General features: G+C 42.6%; 2 protein-coding genes across 2 annotated transcripts; both read left to right on the forward strand.

Moving 5' to 3' along the window:
• Positions 1 to 6,297: 6,297 nt before the first annotated feature.
• Positions 6,298 to 7,254, forward strand: LOC119254970 (olfactory receptor 52L1-like). Its single transcript, XM_037521993.1, has one exon. The coding sequence runs from the start codon at positions 6,307 to 6,309 to the stop codon at positions 7,252 to 7,254; it is 948 nt and encodes a 315-aa protein (XP_037377890.1). The 5' UTR covers positions 6,298 to 6,306.
• Positions 7,255 to 13,600: 6,346 nt separating this feature from the next.
• LOC119254971 (olfactory receptor 52E5-like) lies at positions 13,601 to 14,551 on the forward strand. Its single transcript, XM_037521994.1, has one exon. It carries the CDS (start codon positions 13,607 to 13,609, stop codon positions 14,549 to 14,551), a length of 945 nt encoding a protein of 314 aa, XP_037377891.1. The 5' UTR covers positions 13,601 to 13,606.
• The last annotated feature ends 1,383 nt before the right edge of the window (positions 14,552 to 15,934 follow it).

Here is a 15,934-nt window from a genome sequence, read left to right on the forward strand (position 1 = left end):
CAAGCAAGCCACAGAGTGGTGCATTTGAGGTTTATGTCAGTCATGGACATCATCTTTTACCACTACCAGGTCCTGGTATCTGTCCTGGTTGTGCTGGTTCATTAAGTGATGATGAGGCCATATCCTCTATTTTTTGGTCACCCTTAACTCCTTCTGGGAGTTTTCAATATTCATGTGAAAGACCCATTGGACACTGAGTCTTCATATTCTGATCCTTCATCCCACATCTATCTCATAAACCTGGCATCCCTTTGATTATCTGCAGAGATCACTCTTTCCAACAGATCTTCTAGCATCTATACCTTATCCCTTCCTATCTGTTTTTGTAGCTTCATATTTGATAATGAGATTCTCAATCTTCTTCTTAGTCTTTATGACCTTCCCCTCCCTAAAATGTGTGTACCCAGCTGGCCCTGACACACCAGACTGGCCCTGAGTGCTGCAGCCCCAAATTCCGTGATTTCTTTAGATTTTTGATAATATCAATTTTCTTTCCCTCCTGATTTGTGGACTTTGTGTCCTCACCCTACCCTCACATCTATCTTTATATTTAATCAGTTCTTCTGGCCACTAATTTGAATTAGCTAATGCAGTTTTGAACTTCTCCGGCCGAGAAGTTTCTCCTATTATATACTTTTAACACAATTTAGTCGTAAGTTATAACATTTATAACTATTATTATGTATCTGTGATCATATCCTTAATATATGTCATCCTGTTACTGTGAACCATGATGACAAGGTTATATTTTCATATCTTTTGACATAATCCAGAGTACTTGGATTTCTAGATAATTAATAATTATTGAAGAGATGATTGAGGCTTCCCATAGGCTGTGAATGAAATACTTGCTGACTGATGAATACAAGATGGTGCAATTGGATCATTTTTTTTTCCCAAATAGACAATGTAGCCACTGGGAAGGACTGGTACCTCCTTTATGAGATGGAACCAATGGGAGGGTCTGCTTGGTACTGGGGAGTTAGATTTAGAGGAAATCTTAGTCCATCTCACTGAGGATTTGCTGAATGAGACTGTAAGAATCTATGTTTATTTCATATGCCATGGTGCTGGAAATGATGTCTGTGAACTTGTTACACTTCCCCAGAAGAGAAACAGTGCTCAATTTACCTGAAGCAGATGGCATTTGCTTTAGATTGGGTTCTCAGAGGTATATTCAGGTGGATACTTACATACAGGAATCTTTTGTGAAGTATACTTGACAACAATGTCTGTTAGGGAGTGAAGGAAATCTTATGAAGAAAGGAAAAAGTTCAACTATGATCCAGTAGCTGCAGATGCCTGGAATGATTCCATGGAAAGCTCTCGAGGGGGATGGCCCTTCAGCATTGTTTCAAATTGAAGAAAGGGTAGGTTTTTGTATTCTTGTATAGAGCAATCATTGTGCAGTGAGAGCTGCACTCAGGAAGGAAAAGTAATCTGGGTTAAATCAGTTTTTTTGCCCAAGGGAGAGTTACTCAGTTATGAGATTTTAGTTGTCAAAACTAATAACAGATGAAGGAATGAACTCATTTAACTACAGAATCTGAAAGAAATTATTTGGTCTGAATCTGATTGATGAAAAAGAGAAGTATGAGCTTGCAGAGCAACGTGAGCGTTCCTAGCTCCCAGAGCAAGGGGCTTCCTATCAAATAATTAGGATGCACAGGTTTAGGTGTGATGACCAACACTGGCCAGATGTGGGCAGAAGAGGAAACATTTGTCTTTTCTCTGTCTCTTTGCCCAACCAGCTATCCCTGGGGCAGTACACTTAGCTCTGTGTGCCTCCAAGCAGTCTGGAGACTAACTTTGACTCTGTCCAGGTGTGTCTGTGTGTCCTCTGGGACTTCCCAAGTAGTAATAATGTCTTCCCTGCCCAGTCCCTTGTTCACAAACAGCAACCCTGCCTTGAGGAAGTAAAAAATGGACTCATCTTTCAGGGTGAAAATTGCAGAAACAGACACAAATTCATGCATGAGATTTCAGGTATGGAAAATGAGTTCTGTGTTGAGGCTTATGTTTTGGGGGAGACTATTGACATCTGACTTCTGCCTTTCCCATAGCTCTGTTATAGAAGTTATTTCTTGGCTTGGCTGCTGTGAGTCTTCTAATATTTCTGCCCTGACACCTCTTAGCAGTGTTAAGTTTATTTTTCCTTGTCTCAGAATAGCTGTTCTTCCTGGGTCTGACTCTTCAAAATTAACCCTCTCTGTGTCATTCCCTTTAGCTTCTGCCCTTCTGATCTCATGGAGTTAACTTGTGAGCTTGTAGATAATTACCGGTCCCATTAAAACTTCAGGGCCAGCTGAGGCATTCACAGGGCCCTTTAGCATGCTCCTAGATCTAAGGTACATGGAGATATAGTTGATTTACCTCTTTTACCCAAATCTTGCCAGAACCAGTACTCTTGGAAAACTTTAACTGCACAGGGTCTCCCCGATGGCGTAGGGGTTAAGTCTCAATGCTATCACATTATTACCATTGCGGCCTGAGCTTGATCCCCAGTCAGGGAGCTAACCAACATATGGCACCTCCCCTGTCACCTGCTGCTCCTCTCAGCAGTGTATTGCAGTAAATCCACCTGGTCTGCTCCCTATTCTGTCTGGTGAATCCTCTCACACATAACCCCCCTCTGGCCTACACCCCGTACCTCTGGCCTATTATTTAGATAAATCTTTAAATTAAAAAAAGAAAATTTTAGCTGCACAGACCTCAAGTGAAATATTTTATCTTTGGCATTTAGAGATTTCTGTGTGGCCCTTCTGAGCACAAAGTCCTTTTCATTGTTATATTCCTAAACTAGGACAGAAGGTCATCTTGGTGACTGAACTGGATACTTGCGGTGTTTCTGCAAACTGAGCAGAGAGACCCATAGTGTAACCTTCCTGATCCTGGTAACTTTCTCCTTTTCCTAAGTTCTCTCCATGTTGCTGAGTGTCCCTTGACCTATGACTTTAAAGCATGCAGCCCTAAAGAGTAGAGACAGGAAGATGAAACATTTGCACTGAGAATATTTTACCGATGGCTTTTCTGTCTCAGGTTTGACACCTGACTCTGCCACTGAGTGTCTGATGCTGTTTCTCCCTCTCCTAATAGGTTATTACCTTGAACCCACTATTTCTGTGCTCTGCCCAAATCTCTGCCTGCCTGTATCTTTGTATCTTCCTTTTTTCACTATAAGTAGTGATCACAGAGTCTTTCACTTTGGACACACATCTAGAATTCTGTCAAGGCATTTATGGCAGATATTTAACATGGTTTCTTTTACCATCCAGAATATCCTTCATTTGAGGAAAATTGAGGCTTAGTCCATCCTTCTATCACCCCACTGTCTGCCACACCATTCCTAGCAGACAAGTGAGTGTCTTGTCAAGGTCCTGAAAGTCTTGTTTATACACTCATCTATTTATTTAAAAAATCAATCATATATGTTTATTTATTCATCAATATCAATTGGACACCTCTGAGAATTGTCCTGGGACTGCTACTGTAAGCTAGACATGATTTCTACTTTTCAAAGATGGGCATGCTGGTGGGTTTTCCATTGCAAGGTAATCTGAACAATGATAGCCCTGGTAAAGGGGTTCTATAGGAAAGACAAAGTCTTTTTTTTTTAAAAGATTTAACGCAGGAGGGTGAGAGGATTCACCAGAGACAGAGCGGGGAACAGAACAGGCAGACTGACAAAATACACTGCTGAGGGGAACAGCGAGTGAGACAGGAGAGGTCTGCCGCCCCATGTGAGATCCTCGCCCGCCTGTCGGGATCGAACCGGCACTGCAGAGGCTGCTAACAGCTTTACAGCGCTGCCCTCAACTGCCTGTACCACCAGGGGAGGCCTGAAAAACAAAGTCTTTACAGAATTTGAAGGCAGTGCCGTAGAAAACAGTTGGATTGAACTGGATTTATACGCACATAAGCTCTTTACAATTTAACTGCTTTGGTCAGGGAGTTAAGTGTATCTTCATGTTTAGGTTCCAGGAATAAAGTCCCTTCTGCTTTTCCCCTAAGAATCACTGAGAGCCATCTTGCTCACGTTAGTCATTGATGCTTAAGAAGCAGCGTTTCCTTTTAGACTCTCCAACCATGCAGCAAGCAGAACAGCTGGTTGGTCTCAGGTTGGCCTCTGCTTCTCTCCTTCACCCAGTTTGTCTCTATCCTCCTCTGCGCCACTGAAACTCCTACCAAAGTGATAACTAGCCTTTCACAAATGCACAGCTGTCCTCTGACTTCTCAGCTAAAAAAATGAGAAATGGGCTGAAATTTGTAGAAGAGGAGAGTAGGTAAGGAAGAGAATTAACTTTCTCACTATGTAGAATGTTAAGTGTCAGAATGTGAATTTTTGTATTTTTAATGAAATTCTCATGGAGGTTGCAATAAGAAATATGCTACTGTTACTTGAAGTTATCAGTGGATTTGAATCTAGAAGGACCACAAAAATTGGGAGATAGATGGCCAGCAGGTATTTCAGATTTTGTTTTTAAGATTTATTTATTTATGCATACAAGCACTGGGGCACAGGCCAGAGATGCAGGGGGTGAGAAGATTCACCAAAGACAGAGCAGGGAACAGAACAGGCAGATTGACTGAAATACACTGCTGAGGGGAGCAGCGGGTGAGACAGGAGAGGTCTGCTGCGCCATGTGGGTAGCTCCCTGGCTGGTTGGGGATGAACTCAGTGCTGCAGAGGCTGCAGAGAGCTTCATAGTGCTGTGCTTAACCCCTTGTGCCACCAGAGAGGCCCAGGTATATCAGATTTTGTAGCTGCGTTTGTTCAGAGTTTTGGGCAATGTCGTAGTCATTATTGAATTATGAAAAAGACACTTGGAATGATCTATTGATGCATAATTCACCAAAATGGAGTCATCCCTGAATTTTAAAATATTTATGTATACATTTACATAAATGTGCATAATGTACACATTACATATATGTGTAGCCCTCCCTTATGCATAAAAATAAGATTATTTCAGACTGTCTCTCTTTTAAGAGAAACAAAGACACAAACATATCCAGATTCATGTTTTTCTTTCAGTGCTCAAGAGGTGAATCACATTGGTCGTCTATTTAATGGGTACTTCTTGGTAACATGGGGTGTCAGAACCACTGAGTCAACATCCCATCACCATGGGAGACAGACACAGCAATGGTGAGAAAGAGCAAAGCAAACTTAAGGAGTCAAAGCAAGAAAGAGGCCAGTGCTCATCTATTATTGATGCTAATAGCAATGATGACTATTATTGAAATAAGGCAATCTTTGAAATTCTTGAATGCTACTCATAAAAAATGTATGAATTTATATCATTGATTAAATTCACTAAAGGATTTTAACCTCAGAAATGATATAATATCTCTTTAGGAAATTTCTTGAGAGCAAGGTAGAGAGTGGTTTGAGAAGGGCATGGTAGCAAAGGCAGAGAGAGCTAAGGAAACATGCAGGTGAGAGAAAATAGGAGTGTGACCTAACATTGGGGGTCAAGGAAAATATGTGGATAGAAGATTAAAAATAAAGTCAACAGGGACTTCTGGATAGGTAACAGACAAAAGACAAGAAGGAATAGGAATAGGAATAGTTTCTAAGTTTCTATATTGCTTTGGGAGGGTAACTAGTATATACTTCATGAACTATATGGCCAAAAAGAGGTAGAGCAGATTTGGGAAGGCTAGGTAAGTTCATTCAATTTTGAATATGATGAGTTTGCAGTATAGATAATTGGGAATGCAAATACACTTCAGAAAGATATTTGACTTAGAAACAGACCTGGAAGAAATTGAAGTATATAAATAGCTAAAACCATATGAATGGATAAACCCAAAGAAAATGTACAGAATAGGGAAGAGAGGAGAAGATGGAAAACCTGGAATCAACAACATACGAGTAGGACTGGGCACAACTGCAGTGCCATGTTATGGAAGCTGAAGGAGACTAAATGAACAGAACAGCATATTGGTTATAAGCGTTCAGTAATGGCAAGGGGTGGGAAAGAGAACCCTTTGAAATGGATAGTCCCAAATGATAAGTAATTGAATAGTAGAGTTTAAACATCTTCCTAAGAACAGCATAGCCTACCTCTTATATTTAAACGAAACTATACCAATCCTTAATTCACACACGTGGATGTCTTACCTTTTAAAAATTACCTGGATAGATTTTTTTTCTCCTGCATCTAACTTTATTCCCTTGTGTGGCAATTTAAGCCTCTTTCTTCCTCTGATGAAGAAAAACCACATCTGAACAATGCGATGACACAACAGGAATGAAGAAATTATGATTTTGGTTTCTCTTCTTCTGTCTCTGATCCATCGATGATGGTGCTGAGTAATTCCAGCTGGAGGCTACTCCAGCCTTCTTTTTTCCTGGTCGGCATCCCAGGTCTGGAGGAAAGCCAGCACTGGATAGCGTTGCCATTGTGTGTCCTCTACCTCCTCGCTGTTGTGGGCAATATCACTATCCTCTTCATCATCTGGACAGACTCATCCTTGCACCAGCCGATGTACCTTTTCCTGGCCATGCTAGCTGGCATTGACCTGGTCCTGGCCTCCTCCACTGGCCCCAAAACCCTGGCAGTACTCCTGGTTCATGACCACGAGATCGGGTACACTGTCTGCCTCATCCAGATGTTCTTCATCCACGCATTCTCATCCATGGAGTCAGGTATACTTGTGGCCATGGCTCTGGATCGCTACGTAGCCATATGTTATCCTCTGCACCATTCCACAATCCTGTATCCAGGACTCATCGGGCGCATTGGAATCGCAGTGCTGGTGCGGGGATTACTCCTTCTATTCCCCTTCCCCATCCTGTTGCAGAGACTTACCTTCTGCCGGACCACGGTCATAGGCCATGCCTATTGTGAACATATGGCTGTGGTAAAACTTGCCTGCTCAGATACCACAGTGAACCGAGCTTATGGGCTGGCGGTGGCAGTATTTGTGGTTGGGTTGGATGTCCTGGCCATTAGCATTTCCTATGCCCTCATCCTCCAGGCAGTGCTGAAGGTCCCAGGGGGTGAGGCCCGTCTTAAAGCCTTTAGCACTTGTGGGTCTCATATTTGTGTCATCCTGATCTTCTATGTTCCTGGAATGTTCTCCTTCCTCACTCATCGCTTTGGCCGCCATGTGCCTCATCACATCCATGTTCTTCTGGCCACGCTGTACCTCCTTGTGCCACCTTCTCTTAACCCTCTTGTCTATGGGGTGAAAACTCGCCAGATCCGCGAACAAGTGCTCAGGGTATTCTACACAAAAAGATAGAGCTGCACACATCCCCAGTTTTTTTCTTCAGAGTGTCCCCTAACCACATAGCCAGGAGCCCATGGCTGGACGAGGCTGTGAGGACAGAGGCCGCTCCCCAGTGAGAAGTTCTTGTCCTGCTAGTCTTCTGGCATAGAGTATGCCTGGGCACTTTCTGGTCTCCCAGAAAGTGGGATTGAGTGGGATGTACTGGGAAGTGGGATTTGAGACTATTTTCTTCATCCTGCCTTTTGCTTCTGACCCCAAGATTTCTCTACTCCTTGCTTCAGAGGAACCTGGGGGCAGGATAAACTGATGGTGGCTCTGGATATTCCGTGTTTTTGGTTTTTGCCACCGATTGGCCATGCAACAGCATCTGGGGCGGGAATGGGAGATCCAACCCATGCTTGGTTACAGTTTTGGAGTCTTCAAATCCTGCAAGTTGGTGCTGTGAGCTCTTGGTCACTTAGCTCCTGTGTAGCAACAGAGTCTGTCCCAAAGCAGCTTAAACTATAAAGTGAGAAAACACCTTTAGTTGTAATGTATTACCCATGGCTTAAAAAAAAAAAAAAAAAAGAAGTGGGGGGTGCGCTTAACAGGTTCTTGATATAATAAAACTATTTTTATTTTTTAACCTTTTTTTTGAAAAACCATATTTTAAATCTATATGTGATGTTGGCTATTAAATAAACTTACTGGGATAATCATTTATACATACATATGCAGACACGTATATCTACATATATATGCATCTACAAACATGTGTACATACCTATATGCGCACATTATAAGTATCATACTGTATACCTTAAACTTAAACAATGCTATTTGTCAATTATATCTGAATAAAACTGAAAGGAAAAAGTAGGGAATTTAGTGTCGTACAGGTGTATTTTCAGTTTAACAAAAAATCTGTGAAAAGGGTCACAGGCTATGTTCCAGTGGTTTCGGGAAGGGAGTGCATTAACAACGGAGTGGGGGGACTGGGGGGCTTATGACAGCCACTGATGTGCTCCCTAGTGTGTAGGTTAGTCTCATTGACACGAGGAACGCAGAACCTTTAGAGAATGAATACCTGAAGCCACTGAACACTGCTATTCAGGAACAGTGCAGATTTAAATCAAGACCCAGGGGCAAGAGAGAGCAAGTCCCTTGGAATTAAATTATCTGGAGGAAAAGGGCATCTATGTTGGTGGCCAGGAGTCAAAACAAAAATCTAAATACTGTTGAGGAAAGAAAACTCCATTCTTCACACATCATGAAGTGGGCCTGGGAGCCTCTTACTACATAGTTGTCTTGATTCTTTATTGTGCTTCACATATATTTTAAACACATGGGTGTTAAAAATGAGAGCTGGGACCTCAGAAGCCCAGAGTGGGATATCAAGCTTATGTGCCAGGAAGTCTGAATAGCATTAACACCCCAGCTGGGGGTAAATCAACTCCTCATTGTCATCCAGCCAACAGCGCCTCACTGTGGCCATCAGTGGGAATGGCAACACTGCGTGAATTCCTCTTCTCAGTCTCTGGTCTTAGGTGTTTGAAGGAGGAACTGACAAAACTGTATGGGGAGAACTTCTGGAATCTCCACCTGCCTTGGGGAGGAGTGGTGGGTAGCTTCAAGAAGATACTTATTTCCTGCTCATAAGTCACATGGGGGTTGGACGATTCATTCAAAGAATAAAAGGACATGACAATTTATATACAGATTTTCTTTTCTTCAGTAACCTTTAAGAATCAGTATCAAATAATGACATGATTTAGGTATTGACAAGGACAGAGTGCCTCTTGGTATTTAATAAAATGTAACATCAGTAGTATTTGGCTAAAGACTATATAATATTCATTTCATCATCTACTCTACTAAAAATTAGTTATTGTGTACTTTGTGTATCATTCACATAGTAGTGATTAGCATAGATGATTAGCAAGAGGCAAGTTACGTTTGCAGAGATTATGGTCAAAATAACCCATGAATTATCAATATTCCAATTTTGGCAGATTATATTGCTACCAAAAATAAATTATTAATGGCCATTCAATTGACTCAAGTCAGAAAATAGACTAGTTTGCTACTTGTGGTGGTGTAAGTTAAGGATAAGGCCAGAGGCACCTGGGTAAAAGAATTCACCAAGGACAGAACAGAGAATAGGAAAGACAGATATATTGAAATACCCTGCAAGGGAATAGCGGACAAGAAGGGAGGTATCTGTGCAGAAAGAAGGATTTGAGGCTCACTTTTATACTCTGTTTCTAATTTGGGGGCGATAGTTTGCACCAGTTATCTGCTGGGATGTCTGATCTGGGGCACTGGCCTTTGACACAGAGTGTGTCCTGGCCCTGCTTCTGCATTCCTGGAGCTGGGCTGGTTTTCCTGGACATAGTAGTCTGTCTTATGGCCTGGTTCCCATAACAACCTTATCCAGTCTGCTATCAATTCAACCCCCCAAACCTGCCTGGAAGGCAAGGAGTGGGGGCTTAGCTTTTAACCTTATGAAAAATATCCTGACAGACTTAAAGACATTTTTTTCCCAAAGAGCTCACACAACTCAACAAAAACAAAGCAAGGTTATTTTTACTTTATAACTGATTATTGAAATAACATTTCTTTTACAATACTGTATGTGATTCCGAGATACAGAATCACACCTCTTCACCATAGTCCATTGCGTTCTGGTTTCTCTCCTTCCCCAGCCTCAGTTTCACAGTCAGCTTTGTAGGATTTGCTTTTGATTTGATTTTGTCTGATTTTTTGTTTTGTTTCTCTATATTCCACAGATGCATGAAACCATCCAGCATTTGTCTTTCTCCTTCCTCCTAAATCTTTGCCATAACCACTTGAAAGTTCTTTTTAGTCCAAGATTTGGATCTTAAGCATACATAAATTTTCTCCAACTATTTTATACCTCCTTACCTTACTTTTGTTGAATAACAATAAGCACATTTTTATTTGTGGTGTTGGTTTTACTCCCAAGTTGCAGACATAGCATATTTTGAATTATTACTGGATAGTTCTACGTATGTATTTTGTAGCTATCTCCTGCATAATCCTTAAAATATAAATTCCTCTTTTTAGTCTCAAAACCCCAATCTTTATTCCCATTCTTCTTTCTAATTTCTCAGTAAATAGTTGGTTCTTTCTGTCTTGCAAGCTCAAGAATTTAATGTCACTTCTAACACTATGACTTGGGGTCCAAGACCCTGTTACATTTAGTTTGTTACACATCATCTTGCCTGATTGTCAGGAGTAAGTACATATCAGCAGGGTTGCATAATGAATCCTCAAATGTCTTTCCATATGCATAATTCTACCTGATTTTTATTTTTGAAATGTCTGTCTAATCCATTTCTTCCTGTTCATCCTGAAATCAAGGAGTGGCTCCTGGTATTAAAGAGAGGTCACTACCTGTGGGTCAGGTGGCAGGGGTCGGGGTGGAGGGACTTGGCGTAGTTTCAGATACACTACAATTGTAAAACAAATGTAGTCTAGGGTTCGGAAACTTACAACAGAATTCTTTCTCTGTTGTCTGCTAAATGTACATACATTTCTGTGTATTCTCCTTTGAGGAGATGCTGGGTTTTTCTTCCAGTTCTTTCCCTGTTTTCATCACCTGTCTTTTCCGAGGTACCTGGTACCACAGTGAGATTTGACACATTGGTGGGAGACTTACTAGCTGACTAGGTTCTTGAGGGGAGGGTACTTGCTGGAAGATGCGAAGGGCAGGTAGTCTTTCCCTGACAAGAAAGCACAGAGCTTTCCCTCCAGACACAGAAATCATCCGCCCAATGCTCCAGGTGCAGGGACACAGTCCAAAGCCCTGTGAGGGCCCTTCCCAAGGGACTGGATTTCATGTATAACTCTTGGGTGTTGAGACTCAACTCACGCGGGCTGCAGTCTGTGGCATCCGGTACCTCACGATTTCTCAGATGCCAGGCAGAGGTAGGTGAGTCTGCTTCTGGTCATGTTGGAAGAGGGTCCACAGTGACAGTACCTATCATGGATAACAGCTGCCCAGAGTGATGACCTGTGTAGACAATAATTCTTGTCAATGAGCATAAACTTATTAAACAGGAGTATTCTGAACTTGTAATATGTTTGGAATACTAAGGTACCTTTTAGAGTTTCCCTACAAAGACTGTGAAAAGTGAAAGGATTACTGCGATAGTAGAAACCTGTGTGAAATGAAGAAACAAAGTACTGGCAGTTCTAGAATTTAAACTCTCAGAAGGTGTGACTTAGATTCAAACCCAGCTACAGGTCTTCATTTGGGTCAGTACCTGGCAGAGAGTTGGCATGATGTAAATATTTTTCAAGTGAATTAAAACATGACTGTTACTGGCAGAGCAGCAGTGTTGGGAGTGGTGTGGGCTGAGAAAGATGACTTAAAGTCCTCGTGGAGACGTGAGATGCCTAGAGGGACTACCCTGTGTGTAATGTGCCGCCCCCACCCAAAGGTGGTCTTGTATTTATTAGCATAAAGTACAAAGGTGAGGAAAGGCTGAATAGAGTATACATGCTTGGGGAATATGTTATCAGGAATGTGAGCTAGGGTAGAGTGACTAGGGACTATATTGCCTGGGGGGCTCCATTGTTCCCACTAGTAAAAACATATCATCTAGGGCCTCCCCGGTGGCGCAGCGGTTGAGCGCTGGGTTGCGAAGCTGCCCGCAGCCTCTGCAGCGCCGGTTCGATCCCCGGCTGCTCCCCGGCCACCACTGGAGGAGGGTCCCACATGGCACGCAGACCTCTCCTGCCGCCCGCTGCTCCCCTCAGCAGTGTACTTCGGTCCTTCTGCCTGCTCTGCCCCCCGCTCTGGCTCTGGTAAATTCTCTCACCCTCCCGCGCTTCTGATTGTACCCAGTGCATGTATAAACAAACAAACAAACAAATAAATAAATAAAACATGCCTCTATTAAAAAAAAAACAAAACATATCTATTCTAACATCTGCCTGCTGTGTTCAACAGATACTGGTTTCCCAGTATGTTCCTCATGCCAGGGCTTTTGCCCTTGGTGAGAGGCCCCCTTGCATGGCCCAACATCTGGCTGACAAGCAGGAACTCTGGGCTGTGAGACAGTAGCTCCAAGAACAAGGGGCTGGGGACCCCACACATGAATACCTAGGAGCTTGTATGATATAACAGATGAGGGCAGAGTGGTAGGTTTGCAGATGATCCTAGATTCAGAAGCAGTATATGGCCATAGCTCCCTGAACACACCCGATCTTATCCAACACTCTTTAGATACAACAAACACAATCACCATTATATCCCAGAGCCTGCCACAGGACACACTCAGTAGCAGCAGAATTCCTAATGGTGGCCCACTCTACTTTGCACACAACCAAGCACCCAGGGGCTCCATCATGTCAGTTTGCATGATTGGCACTGGGCTAGCTGCAGCCCAGATTCAGCCTCAGGGCACACACAGATTCTGTGGTTAGGTGCATGAGCCTATGGACAATTTAAGCACAAACTCATCTATTGCTATCTCAGGTAAGCTCACTCTAACTTCGATGCAAACTATTCTGTAACCAAATTGATGTGAGTGTCTGACCTTGGGGTTGCTCTAGCTTTAAAAGAGATGAAGATATTTTGCTGCCTCTATTCACATGTTACAAAGGGATTGTCCATTAATATAATGCAGTATGATGGCAGAAAATAAGGTCATAAATCACAAAAAGCTCCTCAATATATCTGGGAACCTTGAGTGTTAATCTGTTTAGGAAAGGAATGAAGAGACTTTGTAGTTCTAGGAGGGAGTGTTATTTTGCTGGAAATTTATGATAATCTTCCAATGTGTTTAAATTCCTTAGTTCAGATCCAAATACCTACTATTCAATCCTCGTCCTTTGCTGGATTTTCCCCACATAAAATAGGTCTAGTTTTTCAAGCCCACTTTGCAAGAATGTGTCATTCCTTTGAAGCATCAGAGTGATTATTCACCATTTACCCCTTGATCTCAGTTCAGTGATATTTCACACACAAACACACAATCACACACACAAATAAACACACACTTAACATACCACCTTGTTTATGTCTTACATCCTGATTAACAGCTATAATTAACAATGAATATTTGCTAATGTCATATGCAGTTTCTTCCATAGAGACTGAAAGGAAAGAAAGACACAAGTGCAGGACTGCAGTGTCTGGAAATTCTGCATGGTTTTCTATGTGGATGAGGCAAATACTTTGAAATGAGAGTGGCTCTTTAACTGAACCTCACATCCCCTCTCTACATTTCCTCTGCTATATTATGGAATTAAAGAGTGGATTTTCTATTTCTCCAGAAAAGAAAAGAGGCTAGAATCTCCAATGGAAGCAAGAAAGCTCGTGCAAGAAATGTGTCTGTAACCAGTTGCCATCAAAATGCTTCCTCCCAACAGTACAGAGTTCCACCCTCCTTTCTTCCTTCTGATGGGGATTCCAGGGCTGGAAGCCGTGCACATGTGGATGGGCTTCCCCTTCTTTGTGGTCTATGTAGTAGCCCTCCTGGGGAACATCACCATCCTCTTTGTGATCTACACTGAGCGTGGCCTCCACCAACCCATGTTTTACTTCCTGGCCATGTTGGCCATCACAGACCTTGGCCTGTCCACAGCCACCATCCCCAAGATGCTGGGCATTTTCTGGTTCAATCTCAGAGAGATTGTGTTTGGTGCTTGCGTCGCACAGATGTTCATTATCCACACATGCACTAGCCTGGAGTCCGCGGTGCTGACTGTCATGGCCATAGATCGCTATATTGCCATCTGCAAACCACTGAGATACAGCATGATCCTCACCAATAAGGTGGTAGCCCTGCTGGGTGTACTCATCATAGTCAGGACTTTGATGTTTATGACTCCGCTCATATTCCTCATCCTGAGACTGCCTTTCTGTGGTGTCCGGATTCTTCCCCACACCTATTGTGAACACATGGGTTTGGCAAAGTTAGCATGTGCCAGTATTCAGGTCAATGTCATCTACGGCTTGGTTGCCTTCTCAGTGGGCTACATCGACCTTTCTGTGATTGGGTTTTCCTATGTCCAAATCCTCCACGCTGTCTTCCGCCTGCCATCCTGGGATGCCCGGCTCAAGGCGCTCAGCACCTGTGGCTCCCACGTCTGCGTCATGGTGGCTTTCTACGTGCCAGCCTTCTTCTCCTTCCTGACACACCGCTTTGGCCACAACATCCCTCATTATATCCACATCCTTGTGGCCAATCTGTATGTGGTTGTTCCCCCTGCCCTTAATCCTGTTATTTATGGGGTCAGGACAAAACAGATAAGAGAGCATGTACTAAGGATGCTTAACCCTAAATCTATTAATTGATATTTAGCCCGCAAAGTTCTTCAAGGTAGTTCAGTGGAACAATAAGGTTAAAATAGAGGCAAACATTGGAAATATTTTCTCTGAACTCCTGATATTCCCACACAAACACATCACATTACTTCCCCCAATTCCTCGTAATTAGCACACCCCATTGGGTTGTATAGCACAAAGATTCCAAATAATTCTTTCTTGTTGCCATAAGAAAAGCTAAAAAACATGTCCATATTCAAATGTCACTGATAGTGCAAAAATGGTTAAAGGGGAAAAAATGTTTGCAAAAGTTGTGATCCCCAACTAACTGTCTTGAATAATTTCCTCCCACATGGAGATTGTCTCCATTCATATATTGGAACCTGACATTTATATCTGTAAAGATATGAGGTGAGGTTTTGTGAAAACCAAGCAGAATACAGAGACAAGAGATATTGTAACAGGGTGATCCTCAGGGAAAGAGGAGGTTCCAGGTTTCCTGCTCCACCTAAGGAAGAGTGAAGCTAAGCAGGGAGGGGAGGAAGCTGGAGAGGAGACAGGGGAAGGAAAGAAGAAAGTTGGGGTGCAAGAAGGAGACCTGAAGGAGGCACATGGAGCAGAGAGATGTGAAGAAACTGCGTTGGCTTCTTGGTCCTGGACTGGTTGAAACAGTTGTGAGTGAGAGACCCAGGGGGAGGTCAACAATGGCAGCTTTTGTCTTGATTTTGTTTTTGCTCTTTCCCTTGCAGACTTGTCTGACCCATCTGCCCCTTTCTTTGGGGTCCCCCCCCCCAGAATGTGCCTTAGACTTGTGGTAGTTTTTTGGGCCTCAGTGGCCCTGCTTTGGGTTAGCCCTGTTGGCATTTACCCATGAGGGGATGGGTAACTTTGAGTGCTTGGCTTGGAAACTTTATTCATTGTCTTTTCTGTATTGCACACAAATTGTATGAAAGTTCCTTTTCATTAAAGTTCTTACACACTAGAGTATCTTGATGTGGCAGATGGCAAAATCTATTTAGAGTGGCTAGGTTTGGAGGTCCTGGGGTGCTCTTCTCCATGCCCTGTAATAAAATTAATTAGGAGTCATAAGATCCAGATTTAAATGCAAGTTCTGGGCACTATTGGAGAACACTTGAGAACTGCACTTAGAGCTCTTTGAGCTTCAGTACACCTGCAAATAAAATATTGTAAAAGAATATTCATTGGGCACTGTGAACTAGAAAGGCTGCTGTGATAATTTTTGTACTTGTAAAACATTAAAAAATGGAAACAAATTTACAAAATATATTTCTGGTGTGGTTGTTGGTTCTCACCTAGATAGATACGGCTTATTAAATCCAATTCTAAATCCAATTCAGTGTATTGTCACTGGTCTCCAATACCAGAAGGCCCTAGCACTTGGGGTCCTCAGAT

The sequence above is a fragment of the Talpa occidentalis genome, unplaced genomic scaffold, assembly GCF_014898055.3.
Source record: "Talpa occidentalis isolate TD23 unplaced genomic scaffold, MPIMG_talOcc4v2.1 talOcc4.3, whole genome shotgun sequence".
Taxonomy (NCBI): Eukaryota; Metazoa; Chordata; class Mammalia; order Eulipotyphla; family Talpidae; genus Talpa; species Talpa occidentalis.